Here is a 19,777-nt window from a genome sequence, read left to right on the forward strand (position 1 = left end):
AATTCCCTGCAGGGCCATCACGCTCAAGAGCTAAACTGCCATACTGGGGCGTGAAAGAAGCCCGCGAATGCACGCAAAGTGCCTCGAGCGGCCAGTCGCGCGGCAATTTCGCAGCGCATTTACGGGCTTCTTTCACGCTCGGAAAAAAAAAAAAGAACACTTTTATGTAGCACGTACTGAGCAACAGAAAGCTGTATCGGGAGTTTTTCATGTTCCCCTACAATTTTCTCATGGACACTTTTCATCTAATTATAATATGTGAGAAGTTGATTAATTAAGACGAATTATCTAATTATGAGGAATGAAAAAATAATTTGAGTATCTCCAAGCGACGGCCAACAACATTACCTTGGTTCTGTCCAGCTACGTGGCATTCGTACATTTTCAAACGCTAGCTAAAGTTAGCTGGGACACCTTGTACATATATACATGAGAGAACCTCTAGCACCTTTCGGGCACTCGGTATGCAGCGTACGTGCCCTTGCACGTGCAAGACACAAAGTGGACACCTATTGATAACTCACCGGCTACAATTCGCAAATTGCAGTATGTGCCGTAAAGTAATTAAGAATTTAATTAGCGCATTTTCGTTAATTCGCTGAATATGTGTTTTGAGCTATCGTGCTAGTAATGTCGGCCTTTCCGAATAATCCAGCTCAAGGACAAGAATTATGCTATCTGAAAGAGCCGATATTCAAAAATAGCGGAAAACTTAGAAATGATCACCCAGTATACAGCGTTTTGGACGGAACCGGAACTGAAGTGAGCCGAAATCCCGAGCTGAATCGCTATTTTCAGCTGAACCGGAACCGAACCGATATTTTTTTCCGCCATCCTGGAGCAGGAGCCGAACCGGAACTTTTTGAAGAAACCGTTCTGAAAAGCTTCTACCACAGGTCCAGCCCAGGCTTGTTAATTTGCTAACGCAATCAATGCTTCACCATTCGGGCGAAACTGCGACATATTTTTTTTTTTTTTGACTGCAGGTTTAGTTGGGGAGAATTAGTGATACGCCGCCTTCGTGTAGTGCGACTGGCCGGCGCTCTACGAGACGTTTCGCGAAAGTTGCCCAAAGGTTAGGGCCAACGAGTGTACTTGAAGGCCTAATTTTATCATTCAAGGTAGAACGGGAAATGGCCGAGAAGTAAGAAAGGTGGAAAGGAAGAGCCGCTCGTCCACTTGTGGAGTCGCCGCGACGCGATAGTTGCGCACGGCGCGCTTTTTGCGGTTCGATCCGCTCAGCTGCCGAGTGAATGGGCGCGCGCTGAACGCTCAGCTGCGGGGAAGTCGGCGAAGATGAAGTCTCCGGTCGTCTCTTATTCAACGAAGTCTATATACGGCAAGGGAGAGGAATTTCAAAACGTCGCAGAGACGTTTTTGTTTGCGTTGGAAACGGAACTTCGCTCATCCCAATGCTTTCTAGGCAGTTTCGCGGGAAAGAGCCGGAGAAGATTGCAACCGTTTTTCTCAGCAATGAAGTCTATACGTAATGAAAGTAAGCACACGCATCACATTGAGAAAAGTTTTTTTTGTTTTTTTTTATGTAGCCGAAGTGGGCTGTACCGTAATGTTTTTGTAGACAATCTCAATTCCTTTGAATTGTTCGAACATAAAATTAGTGTCTCTGGGCTAGTATATAGGGTGTCCCAACTAACATTAGCCAAGCTGTTCACGAGCAAAAATAATTAAAAAGACATTGTGCAAGACACCATTTTAGTACCTATACCGTGTTCGGTCGTCAGACATCTAACGACTGAACACAGTAGGTATGATAACCGCACCTTGCACCGTGCTTTTTAAATCTTTTTTTCCTTTTCTTTTTTTCCTTGAACGGCTTGGCCAACGTTAGCTGGGACACACGGCATACGTTCTTGCCGCCAACGCGGGTTGAAATAACGGGCACGTCCTCCTTCAGTAGTGAACAGGCGCTTTGATCATTGCAAGAATGAGTGCAGCTCTACTCGCCACCACCTCCTCTTTCCGTCCTGCGTTTCTCTCATTTGAGACACGGTTCGTAAGGTGTAAAAATAATAATCATCACCAGCCTATTTTATGGCCTCTCCCTGCGATCTCTAATTACCCCTGTCCTACGCCCAACCGATTCCAACTAGCATCCGCTAATTTCCTAATTTATTCGCCCCATCTAGTTTTCTGCCATCCTCGACTGCACTTCCCTTCTCTTAGCACCCATTCTGTAACCCTAATGGTCTACCAGTTATCTAACCTGCCCATTACATGACCTGCCCAGCTCCATTTTTCTTCTCTTAATGTCAATTAGAATATCGTCTATACCCGTTTGCTTTCCGATCCAAACCGCTGTCTTTCCGTCTCTTAACGTTATGCCTAGCAATCTTCGTTCCATCGCTCTTTGCGCGGTCCTTAACTTGTTCTCAAGCTTCTTTGTCAGTCTCCAAGTCTCTGCCCCATATGTCAGCACTGGTAAAATGCACTGATTGTACACCTTCCTTTTCAATGATAATGGCAAGCTTCCAGTCAGGAGCTGACAATGTCTGCCGTATACGATTGGACCCATTTTTATTCTTCTATGAATTTCCTTCGCGTGATCAGGGTTCCCTGTGATCACTTGGCCTAGGTAAACGTACTCCTTACACACTCTAGAGGCTGACTGGCGACCCTGAACTCTTTTTTTCCCTTGCCCGACTATTCATGATTGTCTTTGTCTTAACGTAATAGCTTTGCGCAAACCCGCAAGGTGGAGAGTAGTAATTAATTAGGCGAAATGAGAGATCCACCCAACCATAGCAACTGCTACAAAGGAAACTCAAACGGGTTCCTCGAAACAAAAGCCTTGCAGTTGAAGAAAAATTCGTCCTGGTCCGGTCCGGTTTCCTTCGTAGCAATTGCTACGATTGGGTGAATGTCTTATTTTCCCTTAATTATCTTTGTCTTCTGCATATTAATCTTCAACCCCACTTTATACTCTCTTTGTTAAGGTCCTCAATCATTTGTTGTAACTCGTCTCCAGTGTTGCTGAACAAAACAATGTCGTCTGCAAACCGAAGGTTGCTGAGATATTCGCCGTCGATCCTTACTCCTAAGCCTTCCCAGTTTATTAGCTTGAATGCTTCTTTCAAACGCGCAGTGAATAGCATTGGAGAGATTGTGTCTCCTTGTCTGACCCCTTTCTTTATAGGTATCTTCCTACTTTTCTTGTGTAGAATTGACGTAGCTGTGAAATCTCTGTAGATATTTTCCAAGATATTTACGTAAGCGGCCTGTACTCCTTGATTACGTAATGTCTCTATGACTGCTGGTATCTCTACTGAATCAAATGCCTTTTCGCAATCTATGAAAGCCATGTATGGAGAGGCTGATATTATTCTGCGGATTTCTCGATTACCTGATTAATGACATGGATGTGCTCCATTGTAGAGTATCCCTTCCGGAAAACTGCCTGTTCCTTTGGTTGACTAAAGTCCAATGTTGCCCTTATTATATTGCAAATTATCTTGGTGAATATATTATATAATACTGGGAGTAAGCTAAGGGGCCTATAATTTTTCAACTCTTTAACGTCTCCCTTTTTGTGGATTAGTATAATGTTTGCATTCTTCCAGTTGTCTGGGACCAATGAAGTCGATAGACACTTCGTATAGAGAGCCACCAGTTTTTCAATCATTATGTCTCCTCCACATTTGATTAAATCGACTGTTATTCCATCTTCTCCTGCCGCTCTTCCTCGTCTCATGTCTTGCAAGGCCCTTTTGACCTCATCGCTAGTTATAGGAGGAGTTTCTGTATCCTGTTCATTACTGTTACTAATGGAGGTATCCTGACTCCTCTGGGTATTGTACAGGTCAGTATAGAATTCTTCCGCTTCTTTTACTATATGTTCGAGATTGCTGATGATATTACCCTGCTTATCTTTCAGCGCATATAACTTGGTTTGTCCTACGTCGAGTTTCTTTCTCACTTATTTCAGGCTGTGTCCATGTTTTACGGCTTCTTAGGTGTTTCTCACGTTATAATCTCGAATATCCCGCATTTTCTCCTTGTTGATCAGTTTTGACAGTTCCGCGTATTCTATCTGAGTTGGACACTTTCATTCTTTATCGTTTCTTTATTAGGCCCTTAGTTACTTGGTAGAGCTTACCTACCGGTAGCCTTGATGCCTTACGTCCCACTTCAATTGCTGCCTCTGAAGCCAGCCTAGTTACGGTTTCATTTATTACTTCTATGTCATCTTCATCCCTCTGTTCTAAGGCTGCATATTTGCTTGCAAGCACCAGCCTGAATTTGTCTGCTTTTACCCTTACTGCCTCTATGATGACCTGTTTCTCCTTCACCAATTTTGCTCTTTCTCTCTTCTAATTGAGGTGAATTCTAGCCCTCACTAACCTATGATCACTGCACGTTACCCTACCTAACATTTCTACATTCTGCACTATATGCTGGGATCGACCGAATATATGAAATCAGTTTCATTTCTTGTTTCACCATTATGGCTTTTGCAGGTCCAGTTTCTGTTGCTACGCTGCCTGAGGAAGGTGCTCATTATTCGCAGCTTATTCCTTTCTGCGAATTCTATCAGCATCTCTCCTCTGGCGTTCCTAGAATCGACGCCGTAGTTGCCAATTGCTTGTTCACCAGCCTGCTTATCCCCCACTTTTGCTGAAGTCGCCCATTACTACAGTATACTGAGTTTGCACTTTTCTAATCGCTAATTCAACATCTTCATAAACTGATCTATTTCATCATCATTGTGACTGGATAATGGAATGTAGGCTTGTACTACTTTAATCTACGCCTCTTATTAAGTTTGATTACAAAGACGGCTACCCCCTCATTAATGCTGTACAATTCTTCAATGTTGCCCGCTATATCCTTATGGATTATGAATCCTACCCCATGTTTCTTGATTCTTAGCTAGGAGACCTCTACAGCAGAGGACACGGCCGTTAGTCAGCACTGTACAAGCCTCACCAGTTCTTCTAATCTGACTAAGGCCGATGATATCCTAAACAATGTCTGATAGTTCCTCAAAGAGTCCTGCTAAGCTAGCCTCACTCGAGAGAGTTCGGGTGTTAACAGTTGCCAGGGTCAGCTTCCATCGGCGGCCTGTCCGGGTCGAGAGATTCATAGCACGCTTTGCTGCGTTACAGGTCTGACCGCCGCCTTGGTCAGGTGCTCCGCAGCTGCAGGGGACTGAGGGCCATGAGTTAATTGTAGGAATCATGAGGGAGGTAGTGGCCGAATACTACACCAGGGAGGCCAATTCCTGCTCTGGTGAGAGGGCGTCTTTGTTGAAGCTTAGTGGGCCTTCCTAATTTGGTTGTACCTGGATTAGTATAGCCCCAATCGCTCTCGGCATCTTTTTCCGGTGTCAGGCGCCACTCCAAACCTGGAGATGTAGTGGTGGTTGTGAAAGCTTTTACTCAGCGGTATAGGGAAATACATGGGGGCAGCAGGAGGAGAGCCGGCATGCGAGAGCGTTGCGCAGGGAAGCTGGAAGTGCGGAAATCCCTAGCTTGCTGTCCTTTCACCTGCTGCTTGTACGCGCCGCGCTCGGCAACATCGGCTGTTTGGCACGGTCCCGCATGTTTGTGCAGTGTGCTGGCATTGTCTCGCTTGCGTGTTTTTTCCTGCATGCGCGAGTCGTGTTATTAACAAACCGCGGCGAAGGAAGTATTGTTTGCCCTTGGTTGCAAGACAGAGTACAGCGGATGGAAAGATGCCCCAAAGCTCTCGTTGTTCCATGTGCGAGAGGGAGAGTAAGGGCCGATTAAAGAGGGTACGCACGTACCCGCTCCTCCGGCCGCGCTGCGCATGCCGCCGCTGCGCGCGGGTGGCAATAGACAGTTTTAGTATAGCGTACGCTATACCATTGCGTACGCTAAAGAATAGCGGATCGTCACTGCGCATGCGCAGAACGCTAAACGAAATAGCGGGTATAGCGGGAGTACGCAACGCAAACGAGTTAGCGTTAGCGTTTTTGCGGGGTTTGCGGAGCTTGCGGGAAACATGGCGGCGGTCCCGGCTGCCCGCTTCGAATTGAATTTGGCGTTGCTTTTGTAAAATGCACTTCGTTCGAAGCAAATGACTGTGTAAACGGCTTTCGCTTAGTCTCAGGCCGCTTCGACGACAGATCTGCGGTGGCTCCGAAGGCTAGCCGACCCGAAATAGTTTATGCCTTCGTGTGCGCTGTGTTCTCGCGCACCCAGTTCGCGTTGAAGCGAGAGGCAGCGCGAATGGGAATTCGCTCGCCGCTGTTGCCGCTCTTCATCAGAAAAGAAATGAGCGCTGCGAAGACGCGGACTAAAAGAAGAACATGTACGACGGACAGGCCTGTCCGTCGTACATGTTCTTTTTTTAGACCGCGTCTTCGCAGTGCTCATTTCTTTTCTTCAAGTATGTTAAACCAACTCGCCCACATCAAGCTTCTGCTCTTCATCAGGCAGGCGTTCTGGCGGCGAATGTCCGCGGTCATCGAGTGAGGTGTGTTCACACTTGCCTGTGCGCGCGTGAAACCATGTTTGTTAATTTAGTTAGTAAGCCAATGTTTAGAGCAGCTTTACAGCTGATATAACTACTAACTTTAATGCGTATATCTGTCTAATTTGCTATCGCAATCAACGCTTCGCCTTTCGGGCGAAACTGCAACTTTTCTCACTTCCCCGTGGAATGGCCAGGGTGTCCGTTTTGAGCGAGACAGTTATGCGGCAACCGGCGGCAGGTTGGCTATATTTGGTAAACCGTTCTCGTACATTGCCCTTGAAAAGTGATCGTTCAAGCGTCGACTGACAGGCGACAGCTATGTCCGACGTATTACCGAGTTAACACATGTTTGCAGCATAGAGAGTCGCAAGTCAGCGCCTGTGCACGTCGTATGTTTGCCTTTGTTGCACTGTCTTTTTGCGTTAGAATGCTAACTTTTCAAGGCGGTCGGTCGGTCTTAAATGAAATGGCACAAGGTTCTATGAGAAATTAGCCAAGGAAAAAAAAAAGGCAAAACGACTTTTATTTTTTTACGATGAAAAAAAGAAGAGAGATGGTTTTAGATGAGGTAAAGTGTGAAATGCGAGAGATAAAAAAAAAAAGAAGGTTGATATCTGCTGTCTGCTGCCACTCTATGCAACCGCTTCCTCCCTTCGTAAAATATTCAAAGCGTGTAGTGGAACAGGGACACTCCATTGAGCTGGACGGGAGTGTACTGCCCGCTCTTTATCATCGAGATTCCTTTCCTGCTTAGAAACACAAATCTCCCTTGTGCGGATAAATTTGTCTATTTTACTACTGAACAAATTGTCTGACTGACGGTGCTTTACGTTGCCTAGCGACTCCAGGCACCTTTAGGAGTACCGACACACATTTTGTGTCATGGTCTTATTCGGCTCCCGTGAAAAGCTATAGCAATATGCTCGCTAGTTGCTTCACACATTAACACATTACGGAAATCAGCAGCCTGTTGATATTCGTGCAAAGGTATAGCGATTGACCCGGTAAACGTGATATATGAAACGTTTTTTTTATTTGTCGCGCTAACAAGAATTCATTATACTGCATTGAATAGTGTGATATCATTGAGCTATGAAGCTCTTCCTTTTTATAAGCTAAGGAGTTCTTTTTACTCCGAAAGACATAGGATCGAATCTACAAAGCACTTAGTACGCTAAAGTGGTTCGTAAGAAGAGGCACCGAACGTGAAGGTGGCCGGCCAATAAATTAGGTGACCGCTATATCAGTGGCTGGCGCCCAAACACCGGCAGTGAGGAAGCGCACTACGTAAGAGAAGTTTTGTGAATACAGTGGTCCGAACTGCGCTCCACCACGCCTCCCTGAAGTCGGCCGGTTGTGAGCGGTGGACGATAACAACGGAATATAATCCAGCGGAACGAATCGCTACGTTATATACCAGCCCAGGCTTTCTTTTTTCTTTACCAAATGAAACTATAGTAGGAAGGATGACGCTTCCGGTGCTGAACGAGAGGAAAGGGGGGTTGACCGAGGGGCCCGATTTTTATTAGTCATATCATAAGAAGCCAACAAACACCGACACCGATGACAACATAGGGGAAATTACTTGCTTAATAAATGAAATAAATACACGATAAATTAATGGAAATGAAAGTGGATGAAAAAACAACTTGCCGCAGGTGGGGAACGATCCCACAACCTTCGCATTCCCCACCGATGCTGGCCGTCATGTAAAACAGTGTCATTTAAAACAAGCTGAGCCGTTCTGTGAACCTCTAGGCTCACTGACTGGATCGGTGGACACACGGTGACGCAAGTTTTCGTGCGCATATCCTCATCGTGTACGTGTTGTACACTCGACGTTGTACTCTCAAGGAGCATTTGTAGCATTGTTGTTACCTTTTAAGCTTTTTTTTTCTCGTCGTCCCTTCTTTGGTTTGTTATGAGCCTGGAAGGCAGCCATTATTTGCATCTGCGCACATAAGAGAGCCTTGCGGTCGACAGCCCTTGCGGAGCTCGCGCGCGCGTGCTGCGGCATTAACGCGAGTTTTTCTTCCCGGCCCTGGCAGCCGCCGACCTGCAGGGTCCGACCCTGACCGGCATCAAGGCCCGCTACCGGATCGGCGAGCGCATCAACGCCACTTGCAGCAGCGGCCCTTCCAGCGCGGGTCCCACTCTCCACTGGCTGATTAACGACCGGGAGGTACGTACACACACACAACACGCCCCATGCGAAATGCCCGTTCCGCTTCCTTGCATTCGTTTCAGGGCAGTCCTGTGCGAGCACGTCACGCGCAGTTGTGCAGTGCCAGTGAATGTGGCGTATTAGATGGCGTAATTAGATGAAAAGTGTCAATGAGAGAATTGTGGAGTGACATGAAAAACTCCCGATACAGTTTTCTGTAGCTCAGTGCGCGCTACGTAAAAGTGGTTTTACAAGCATGAAATATGCCCGCGAATACATTGCCGCGCGACTGGCCGCTCGAGGCGTTTTGCGTGTATTCGCGGGCTTGTTTCACGCTCGGAAAAACACTTTTATGTAGCACGTATCGAGCAACAGAAAACTGTATCGGGAGTTTTTCGTGTTGCTCTACAATTCCCTCATCGACATTTTCCATCTAGATATAATATTTGAGAAGTTGATTAATGAATTATGACTAATTATATAGTTGGGCGGAATGAAAACAAATAATATGAGTATCTCCAAGCGACAGAAATGAACGGTTATGTCCAGCTACGTGGCATTTGCACATTTATAAAATTTGGTTCAAGTTACGTGGGACGCCCTGTTATAGAACACTTACGAACGAAAAGCTTTGTGAATTCGGGACCTTTCATAAAGCGTACTTTACGGAAGTGCCGTCCGCGATTTGTTATCGCTTGTCGTGATCACACCGACTGCTATCATGAGTGGCTGGTACGCCGTTCCCGAACGCCAACCCATCGCCCACCAGTGAACAAACGCTCTTATAAGTGAGTTTTGCGTCTACACTCTGAAACAAAATTACACCCTTTTGGTCGTATCTTGCAAGATACGACCAAAAGGGAAAGTAAGTAATATCACTTAATGTTGTCTCCCAGAACCTTAGTGTGCGCAGTGCGTTCAGAAGTTTGAAACAAAATAGACGAAAATGATGTTGACAAATTACCTTTGCTTTGAAAGTAACAAAGCTTTTGTTGTCACCATGGTGCGATAAAGTTCTGTTATAGTTGGGACATACTTGCCAAAGAAGGTGCTGTCTTGCTTTCTTTTTCTTCTTGCTTTGAATTAAGGAATGCTACTGATTTTGTTTTGTCTTACAGTTCCTTCTTTCTGCTCGTTTAGAGGTTTTCCATTCCTAGTTTTTATGGCAACCCGGTGCTGCAACCCCGTCTGGAAATGTTTTCGTGTCATGACATCCGAGAAAAAAGTCCAAGTTTTGTCTAAGCCATCGCATGCACGCTATGGAACCGGAAGGTGCAGTAGATAGCTTGCTTCCTGTACAACCAAGTCTGGATTATTTAATACCGGACGATCCGCTTCACCGCTTTGTGTCCTGTGTTCCCAGTGATGTGGAACCCTTCCTCTGGTTGTGCCCGCAGTTCGAAGGGGAAAGAAAGGCGCTGTACTTGACGGCCTACAAACGAGGCTCTTCCACACGCGAGCTTTGAAGACGTAGTGTTCCCTGGAGGGCCTGCAGTAACCAGGCAAATAGTTCTACGCCTATTGATTGGCTTCCTCCGAGACACTGTGTTGATCAACGTTTGATGACGCACCCGAGTTAGCGTATGAGACGCTCAGGGAAAAAAAAATTGCTGGACATACAGGCAAAGCTATCACCACCTGCTACAATACCACCACAACCATCCCGTGAAGTCATTGCATGCATAAATTAGAAACTGAGCTGCGAGCTCGTAACCTTTCGCCACATCCATGCTCTGAAAACCCGAGGGAACCTATAGACGCTTCTTATGAGTTGTGAATGCGACAGCATTAATGTCCAAATGAACGCCGCTGAGCAGTCCTTCGAGTTATGAACTCCTCGTAGGCAAGCGAGCGCGTTTAAACGCTTGGTCACCGTTTCCTTGATAGCACAAGGCCGGTGCACTTGGATCCGTGACGTCATGCTACCTTGCCCGACTGCCATATAATTTAATGGGGACGCTCCCGAGTAAGCCGCGGTGATTTTGACGTCACCTCTTTCGTTACGCCGTGCTTGGCAATGGAAATTTCGGTCCAAGTAGGATGATGGTAAATTAATGAATTAAATTATACGGTTTTACGTGCCAAAACCACAATCCGATGTGAGGCACGCCGTTCTGGGGAACTCCGAAAACTTGGACCACCTGGGTTTCCTTAAAGTGCACCTAAATGTAAGTACACGGGTATTTTCGCATTTAGCCCCCGTCGAAATGCAGCCGCTGTCGTCTAGCATGATGTCATGAAGCAGAGTGTACAGGCCCAGCTGCTGTGTAGGAGGCGCTAGTTTACCCCAGTGGGTAAGACACTCGGCTCCTGAGCGTGGGGTTGTAGGTTTAAAAAATTCTTCCTTTCGAATTTATTTTGTTTTTTGTACACTAATTTCTTTACGGCGATTACCGAGGCGGACTTAGAACGCATGCGAGAGCTTGCGCGTCCAAGGAACGCGCGGATACACAGGCTTCCGAGAGCGAGGGTGACGTGGCGTCTCGGCGATGCCCTCTCCCGTCACGCAACAACTACCGCGACAGCAGGTGCGCCCTTTCGCATGTCTTTCGCCCGCTCTGCTCCGTCGAGGCGCGCACGTGGCGTGGCGTCGCAGCCAATGGGAATTTAGGTGCCGTTTCGCTCCGACAGACGCCGGCTTTTTCGCGCAATGGGCCATTTGGGGCTCTCGCATGCAAACTCTGCGATCAGCAGTACTGTGCACATGTTTGGCGGTGACCGTGAAAAGTTCCCTCCGCGGTGCGTGAACGTTTCGCGCACGCGCCATTCTGCCGGTCATGTTCCAAATTTCGAGGGTCACCTTTGTGGTAGCTGCAATTTGCCACCATCGCTGCGTGCCGCGACGGCCCTGCACCGAAGCACCTGGCGAATGTTGAGCTTCGCGCGCTCAGTGCTTCGAGGGGCCTGAAGGCGTCACTTATAAATGGCCCCTTATGCGCCGGTCGAGAATGGCTTATTTTGAGCACTCTCTATGCAAGCCAAGGAAGTAAACGTGGTAACAATTTGTGTCGTCGATTCAAATAGTTTTGTTGTTGTTGTTATCTCGTCGTTGTATGCATTCATGTAGCATACCGCTGAAGCAGCTAAATAAAGCTGCAACAGCCGCAGAACTGCAGCTGCATAGCCAAGGCCGATCCAAATAGGTCGCGAATCTTCTGGCTGTTCAGAAAAAAATTGTCACCGACATCATAAGCGATTGAAGCGCTACTATGTGAATACGGAACAAACATGGGGGGGGAAACGTTTTTTGAATAAAAGGAGAGAGTTTGATTAATTCAAAGAAGATAAAATTGCTGATCAATTTTATATACGTGTGGTGAGGAAAGATAGCACAACTCTATTTTACTTTCTCATTATCAATAAATACCTTTCTTTTTTTTTAGCGCCCACTATAAGAGCTATGACGCCTCTGTCACTTGCAATGCAACTCTTGAAGTGTGCAGAAAGGCGCGCTCGTAAAGTTCACTTGTTCCAGTACTCGTACTTTGTGTTGTTTTGCTTGTCGACGCTTGTCTGAATTTGGTGGCGCGGGTAGTTTCATCGTTTCTTAACCTGTCCAGTTGAAAGTACTGAATTACGATCCCGAGATAATTGTTTAGTTTAGCTGTTTTCGTGCGACTGCGCTGGCCGACGGACTTGGCGTCCGACGATGGGACCAGCACTCTACGCCGAAGGTTTTCGTCAGCCTCCAAAGAAAGTTTGTTCTGTGCAGGGGTGTGATTTCGACACCAGTACGCCTGCCCTTTTGATGCATCGCTTTCCACACTCAAAGCTCGAAACGCCCATCAAGTCGAACGGCGGGGTATTTGAAAACACAGCTCTAATGGCAGGCCCAAAAAAAGAAAAACATAAGAAATCGTGCCTTTGAGAACAAAATGACGTCACTTCTGTTTTTAACGGATAAGGCGTCACATTATTTTTTCTTCCGCCGGAAGTGTTCCCTTGTTACACAGATGGCGCTAAGCCCCGTGAACCGCCGATGAACCGCTATGTTTTGAACGTATGGGCAGAGTCCTTCCATGGAAGGACTCTGGTATGGGGTTCTGTGGAAGCTTCACTACCAAGTATATTTACCTTGCTATAGCTTCAGTTATTGCGACGCCAGTGGAGCAATGCGTTTTGCGTCGTTTCTTTCGCGTTGAGCTCCAACATTATGTACAGACACTTTTGCGCTCAAAACGCATTTACGCCGTATGTGCCATCAGATGTACCGTTTTTGGCCCCGCGGACGTAAACCACGGGGCTTCTCGCGGCGCGTTTCGATTACATCAAGAGGTCTTGCCACGACCTCTTTTGCTCGACTGCGCGCGCTATAGGGTGACGTCATCGAAACGAACCCTTGTCGTGGCTGACGTATTGGGCAAGACGAATCGCTCTGAGCGGGTTCATCAGCATGAAACGCAAGGGGACAGAAATAAAGTAAACTACTTATAGGCAAGCGGGTCCTGCGGAGCTGGAAATCATTTCACTCACTTTGGTTATTGCTGCTCTCGAAGCCATGCGAGGTCATTACGCGGCAGGCGGGGTGACTGGCGTGCCCTTCTTTCCGCTGCCACTTTACTCCCCTTGTAGCTGGAATCGGGAAAAACTACCGTGCACGGAGATTGGTGCGCGAAACCGAGGACGGGAGGACGTTCTGGTGACGTCACTCGACTTCATTACGCGTGGATGTTCTCAATCCCGCACCCAAAGCTGTAAGCCTAAGTGAGCACCCTATAGTTACGGTGCCAGAACTACGAAAGGCAGCACTGCAGCAGCTACATAGCTGGTCTTGCTCTGTTAGCGAAAATTTCTCATCACTTCTAGACGGCAGGACTGAATCTCACGTCCTCCTAAACCTGATTACTTGAAGTGCAGAGCAGTATGAGATTGCATTACGCTATGTGCGTGCCATTAGCGGCGCGAAATAAATCGACAAGACCTACCTCGACCGACCTGCCCAAACTTTATTATTCGTAGCGATCTGTTCGCTGCCACTGGATCTCGCGCCGCGTCGAGAACTTTTCAAAATGCTCAATGCTAGTTCTGTGCGCAGAAATTTAGTCATTCGCTGTCGCAACAGCGAAAGACCGTAATCATGCGCCCATGGTACATATGACGGCCCTCCAGTAATGCATTATTCGGTGCAGCTAATTAACACGCTATAACGTGGACACCTGTGGAAACACTAGTCAACGAAATTGTTAGTCATCAAGCGGTGATGGAGCCCTTGCCGAAATACGAAAGTCGTTGTTTTGGCCTCTATGCAAAGAACGACTTTATTATTGTGTTTGACATTGTTACCTAATTTCCCATCACTACGAACCAGCTATCCCAGCTTGGTCAAATGCCGATCAGAATATCGCGTATTCTTTGGTGCAGACCTTTACTATATAAGCCCCTCAAACAAATAAAGTAAATTCATTGGCAATTAATGTAGTGGCAAAGGCGAGATAAATGCGTTGTCATTACGTCGCATCTCTTTGAGGTCCCGGATCCGTTGTTTAACCAACCGCGTTCGCCGCATTGCAAAGTTTTGTTCAGGGGCTCACTCGAGGCACGTCCTGCCTCTTCGAAGAGCGAATTGTGCAACGGACGGTGGTTCAGAGCCGAACACCGTCAGCTGCTATATATATATATATATATATATATATATATATATATATATATATATATATATATATATATATATATATATATATATAATTCAATGAGAAGTTCTGTAGGTCCGGTGCATAGGTAGATTTAGAAACGAAGGTGCACACTTACGAAAATTGCATCTTTAATGTTTGTAACGTTTCGGCCGTGGCACGGCCTTCGTCAGAAAAAACGAAGGTCGTACCACGAAGGTTCTGACGAAGGCCGTGCCACGGCCGAAACGTTACAAACATTAAAGATGCAATTTTCGTAAGTGTGCACCTTCGTTTCTATATATATATATATATATATATATATATATATATATATATATATATATATATATATATATATATATATATATATATATATATATATATATATATATATATATATATATATATATATATATATATATATATCCGGAATTTTGACTCCGGAAATTTTGACCACCTGGGTTTTTTATAACGTGCACCTAGTTCTAAGCACACGGGTGTTTTCGCCCTTATCGAAATGCGTCCGCCGTGGCCGGGATTGGATCCCGCGACCTTGTGCTTAGCAGCCCAACACCATATCCACTAAGCAACCACGGCGGGTTGAAATTAATAAAATTGCCTATCAAGAAATGGGTCAGGCAAGGAGACAAAATCTCTGCAATGCTATTCACTGCATGCTTAGCAGAAGCATTCAAGCTATTAGGCTGGGAACGCGAATATCTCAAGAACATTCGGTTTGCAGATGACATTGTCGTATTCAGCAACTCTGGGGACAAATTACAAGTGATTGAGGACCTTAACAGAGAGAGTGTAAGAGTGGTGTTGAAGATTAATATGCAGAAGACAAAGGTAGTGAGCCTGGTAAGGGAACAAGAATTCATGATTGCCACTCAGCCTCTAGAGTCTGTGCAAGAGTACGTTTATTTAGGTCAGTTACTCACGGCAGACCCTTATCATTGAGAAGGAAATTTACTGAAGAATGAAAAATGGTTTGGACTGCGTACGGCATACACTACCAAATACTGACTGGGAGCTTACCACTGTGGTTGAAAATAAAAGTGTACAATCATTGCATTCTACTGATGCTAACATATGGGACAGAAACTTGGAGGTTAACAAAGTTCGAGAACAAGTTACGCCCAAACCCCATGAGAGCGATTTTGTGCGCGACAGCGACGAGCGACGACTTCGAGCGACGAAACGGGCCGTCGCGCGAACAAATCGCTCGTTCCTGTCGCTTGATCGCTCGGTTTTGGAAATATAATTCGTCTCTCGTCCCCCGGAAGTGCTGCGAGCGACTAGCCAATAGCGCGAAGTTGGAACTGGATGTATAAATCAGTCAAGCACTGTCGATTGTCGCACGGAACGAGCCAAGGAACGAATTTTGATACGTCAAGGATAAGAACCTACTGCAAAACCTTCAGAAATATTTTATGCTGCTCTTTACGTCATAGCACATCAACTTAAATTATCAGAGCATGCGTCGTGCCAGTTTCGACGCGTACTTTCTTCCTCATACCGGCAACACCGGCTGTACCGCTCTATGTCGTCGCTCACGTGGGGTTCGAATTGTATAGGCGACGAGCGGATGCGACAACCTTGCAGATTGCTTGCACAGGGTTTGTACTTTAAGGACGCGCAAAGAGCGATGGAGCGAAAAAATGTCAGTAAGAGAGCCATGTGGATCAGAGAGCCAGCGGGGATAGCCGATATACTCGTGGATATATTAAGAGAGAGAAAAAAAAAGAAGAAATCCGACAGATCCCACGCCCTGTGGGAATCGATGCTATGCGAAGCAGTGTGTGGGGAGCGTATACCAAGTTAACGGGACGAACATGAGGGCACCCAGACGTAGGCAGGCAGATAGACAGACAGACAGACAGACAGACAGACAGACAGACAGACAGACAGACAGACAGACAGACAGACAGACGGACGGACGGACGGACGGACGGGCGGACAGACGGACGGATGGACGGACAGACGGACAGACGGACGGACAGAGAGACAGACAGACGGACGGACAGACAGACAGACAGACAGACAGACAGACAGACGGACGGACGGACGGACGGACAGGTAGGTAGATATACAGATAGATAGATATACAGATAGATAGATAGACAGACAGATAGATAGACAGATAGATAGACATACAGATAGATAGACATACAGATAGATAGACATACAGATATACAGATAGACATACAGATATACAGATAGATAGACATACAGATATACAGATAGATAGACATACAGATATGCAGATAGATAGACATACAGATATACAGATAGATAGACATACAGATATACAGATAGATAGATATACAGATATACAGATAGATATACATACAGATATACAGATAGACATACAGATATACAGATAGATAGATATACAGATAGATAGACATACAGATATACAGATAGATAGATATACAGATATACAGATAGATAGATATACATACAGATATACAGATAGATAGATAGATAGATAGATAGATAGATAGATAGATAGATAGATAGATAGATAGATAGATAGATAGATAGATAGATAGATAGATAGATAGATAGATAGATAGATAGATAGATAGATAGATAGATAGATACTAGCGCTCACGTCGGATATGCTTCATGTCTCGCACTGACGCACGTGTAGTACATGCACCGCTTACCCAGCCGTAATCGGCGGCAGAGGCCATCGGAGACGCGCGTTGCCCGACCGAAGCGTGGGATGTCATGAACGCGCGTTCGTGACTCGTTCCAGGCCGCCGTTTTGTTTTCATTCGGCCGCATGTATACGGCTCTCTGCTCGTTCCAGCAATGCGTCCGATCGTGACAGAAGCCTTGTGGCTCTTAGGTCATTGGCGCGGCGGGCGATGTCAAGCTCAATTCCCTGGTGACTGCGACTGAATAGATCGGCACGGCGCGGACCATTGATGCCCCATATTCGTATTAACGTGCCAGGCTCTTGTTTGAATGCCTCCGATGGAGTAGGTAACATTGAATAATCATCCCACCTACCCGACTCGCTTCTTTCTGTGCAGCCAACGCAATCCATTGCCGCGATGTGCATACGAATAAACCGATGTTAACAGCTCTTTTTTTCTCCTTTGTTGTTCTTGGATGTGGGCTGTCGCTTCCGCTCAGCCACTGTGCACAAGGTTTGATCTAACCTGTGGTTCCTTCCTTTTTAACTATACTTTAACCTTCAATTCCGCCTCAACCGAAAGAAAAACCAGCCGCATGAAACTTTTGTGAATTATTGCAGCATAAAAGAAGTTACGTGCTCATAGATTTTCGCATGCGCACGAACACGGAGAAAGCAGTGGTGGAACAGCTGCGCCATCCTGCACCAAAGCATGCATGAGAGCGAATCCGTCCTTCCGTCGATGCTTCGTAGCTGGCAAAACTGAAATCGAAACCAACAAAACGCTATCATCACCATTATAGAATTGAGGAAGCACGGGCCTGTCCATAGAGTTTCTCAACTCTGTGAGCCCGTCGGAGCCGCCCGGTTTGTCATTCGCGCATTTTTCTCTGACAGAAATACAATGTAGTGCTGCTGTACCGTCTTGCTAGCGCTTTGTTTCGGTGCTCATCGAACCCGCGTGGTACCACGTACGGAGTTTGCCGAAGAAAGATGTCACATTCTAGGATTAAAGCTGAGCTTTTTCGATGTTCATTGGTGATAGCGGTGCTTTGCAAAAAAGCCGCTGCGATCATAATCGCACGTGGTGCAGTTAAAAATGGTATTAGCGAATGGTGGTCGAATGTGGCACACGGCGAGAGCCGCCATTTCGATGGGCGACGGCAGTTTGTTGACGCAAAGGTTTATGTAAATGTTTCGCAAAGGTCGCTGCGCTATTTCGGTGAAATAGACGCCGACGCAAGCGCAAAAACCCGTTTGCGTCTCGCGCATGCGCGAGACGCAAACGGGTTTGGCGCTGACGCTATTTGTGGCGCTGACGCTATTTTATTTTTATTTTATTGTGTCCCCTATTCGAGAACTCCCCAATGTACATGGCATAACATGAGTATATTGCGTGATGGTGCTGATCGATCTTGCGGTCAGCCTTTGCGCGCAAGCCGTGACTTGTGTTGCATCATGGGGTTAATAAACACGCGTTTGTTGGCGATCTCTCTGTGGTGCCCTCTCTGCGCCATAGCGACGAACCCGGCCATAACGCCCTTTGTGCGTCGCGGTGTCGAGGAGCGTCGCGCTTGCAGGGTAAGCCTCGCGCAGACCCGTATCCACAATATATCGACTATATCAGTTAAAATTGCATGCTATACGTTAAGCACACGTACATTGGACCCTGCGCCAAAAGTGCTCTCTGTTGCGCATAATCGGCTTTTTTGCCTGCGCCAGGACCTGCGCCGAAAAGTGAAATGGCTGTTCCACCACTGAGAAAGAAAACACCAGTTGATTTACGGCCAACTTGTTATTTTATGAAGAAACGAAGCCGCCGCGATGGCTCCAGCGCAGCTGAACATGAGACCACGTATTTGACTTATGGTCGCGGCGGTCGCGTCCTGATAAGGGCGGAATGCAAAAGATTCCATAATTTCTCGTTCGTCTTACATTTTCCCTCTCCCTGCAATGCATGATTGCACCATGCATTGAAGGCACATGCGCGCCGCTATGCTTTTACAGCGAAGCTGTATGTGGCTAGCCGATTCGTTCATGCGTCTGTCGCCTGTACGCCGAAATCTCCTCCGGCGCAACCCCATGCGCATGCGCGAAAAAAAGAGAGAGAGGCGCGCGATTGGCTGCGCAAGTAGTGACGTCGTAGCTCTCCGTCGCAGCCGAGAGCCCGCGCAGCAGTTCCTCTCCGCCTCCGAGGAGCAGGCAGCTTTCGATCAGCAATGCCGCGAGCAGAAGCGGGAACGAGCTCATCTATGCCGTACGGATGCTGCAGCCCGGACGCAAGAACAGGCTTGTGCAGCCGAGCGCAAGCAGTAAGTGCGTATCGAGGATCCGGCAGCATACCAAACCGTCGTTTAATGAACCGTCGGGATTCACCCAGTGATAAACACTGGGGCCGCACGTTTCAGCTTCGCTGGTTAACCATCTGTACGAAATGCTTGGGCGGTGATATCTTTTCTCTTTTTTTGCGATGTATGACATTGTAAATTTCCGTCTTCCTGCGTACGACGGGATCAAGTATAGAAAGAGTTTTGTCGTAATTCACTCAAGGCGTCTTTTCGTTTGCACAACGTCGCGTCTTACCTACATAACATTTCTCAAGTGCATGTCAACGCGGAATCGTTGTCGTGCGGAACTTGGCCGCCGGAAAACAAAGGTTCTACGGGCTCCACGGTTCTACGGGCTTGTTTTGAATGTATATGGCTTCGGATGGACTGCATGCGGAAACGCCGACAGATTTGTCGGCGTTTCCTTAGAGCCCCCGGATGGACTCTTCGGTGATCTTATCCCACTTTTTTTTTTAACAGCCATTTAAACAGGCCGCTTTACTCCGGATATGGGCTAGTGTGCTGACCTGTGCATGGTTTTGGCAATTACCTTGATACGTTGCGACGAAAC

At 46.7% G+C, this 19,777-nt stretch overlaps 1 protein-coding gene across 1 annotated transcript in view; it reads left to right on the forward strand.

The window, feature by feature from the left end:
- Positions 1-19,777, forward strand: part of LOC139054355 (uncharacterized) — an 88,555-nt gene that overhangs the window by 32,968 nt on the left and 35,810 nt on the right. Inside the window, exon 4 of the mRNA XM_070531232.1 lies at positions 8,505-8,638. Within this exon, the coding sequence (XP_070387333.1) occupies positions 8,505-8,638 (134 nt within the window). The remainder of the gene's footprint in view (positions 1-8,504; positions 8,639-19,777) is intronic.

The sequence above is a fragment of the Dermacentor albipictus genome, chromosome 1 (assembly GCF_038994185.2).
Source record: "Dermacentor albipictus isolate Rhodes 1998 colony chromosome 1, USDA_Dalb.pri_finalv2, whole genome shotgun sequence".
Classification (NCBI taxonomy): Eukaryota; Metazoa; Arthropoda; class Arachnida; order Ixodida; family Ixodidae; genus Dermacentor; species Dermacentor albipictus.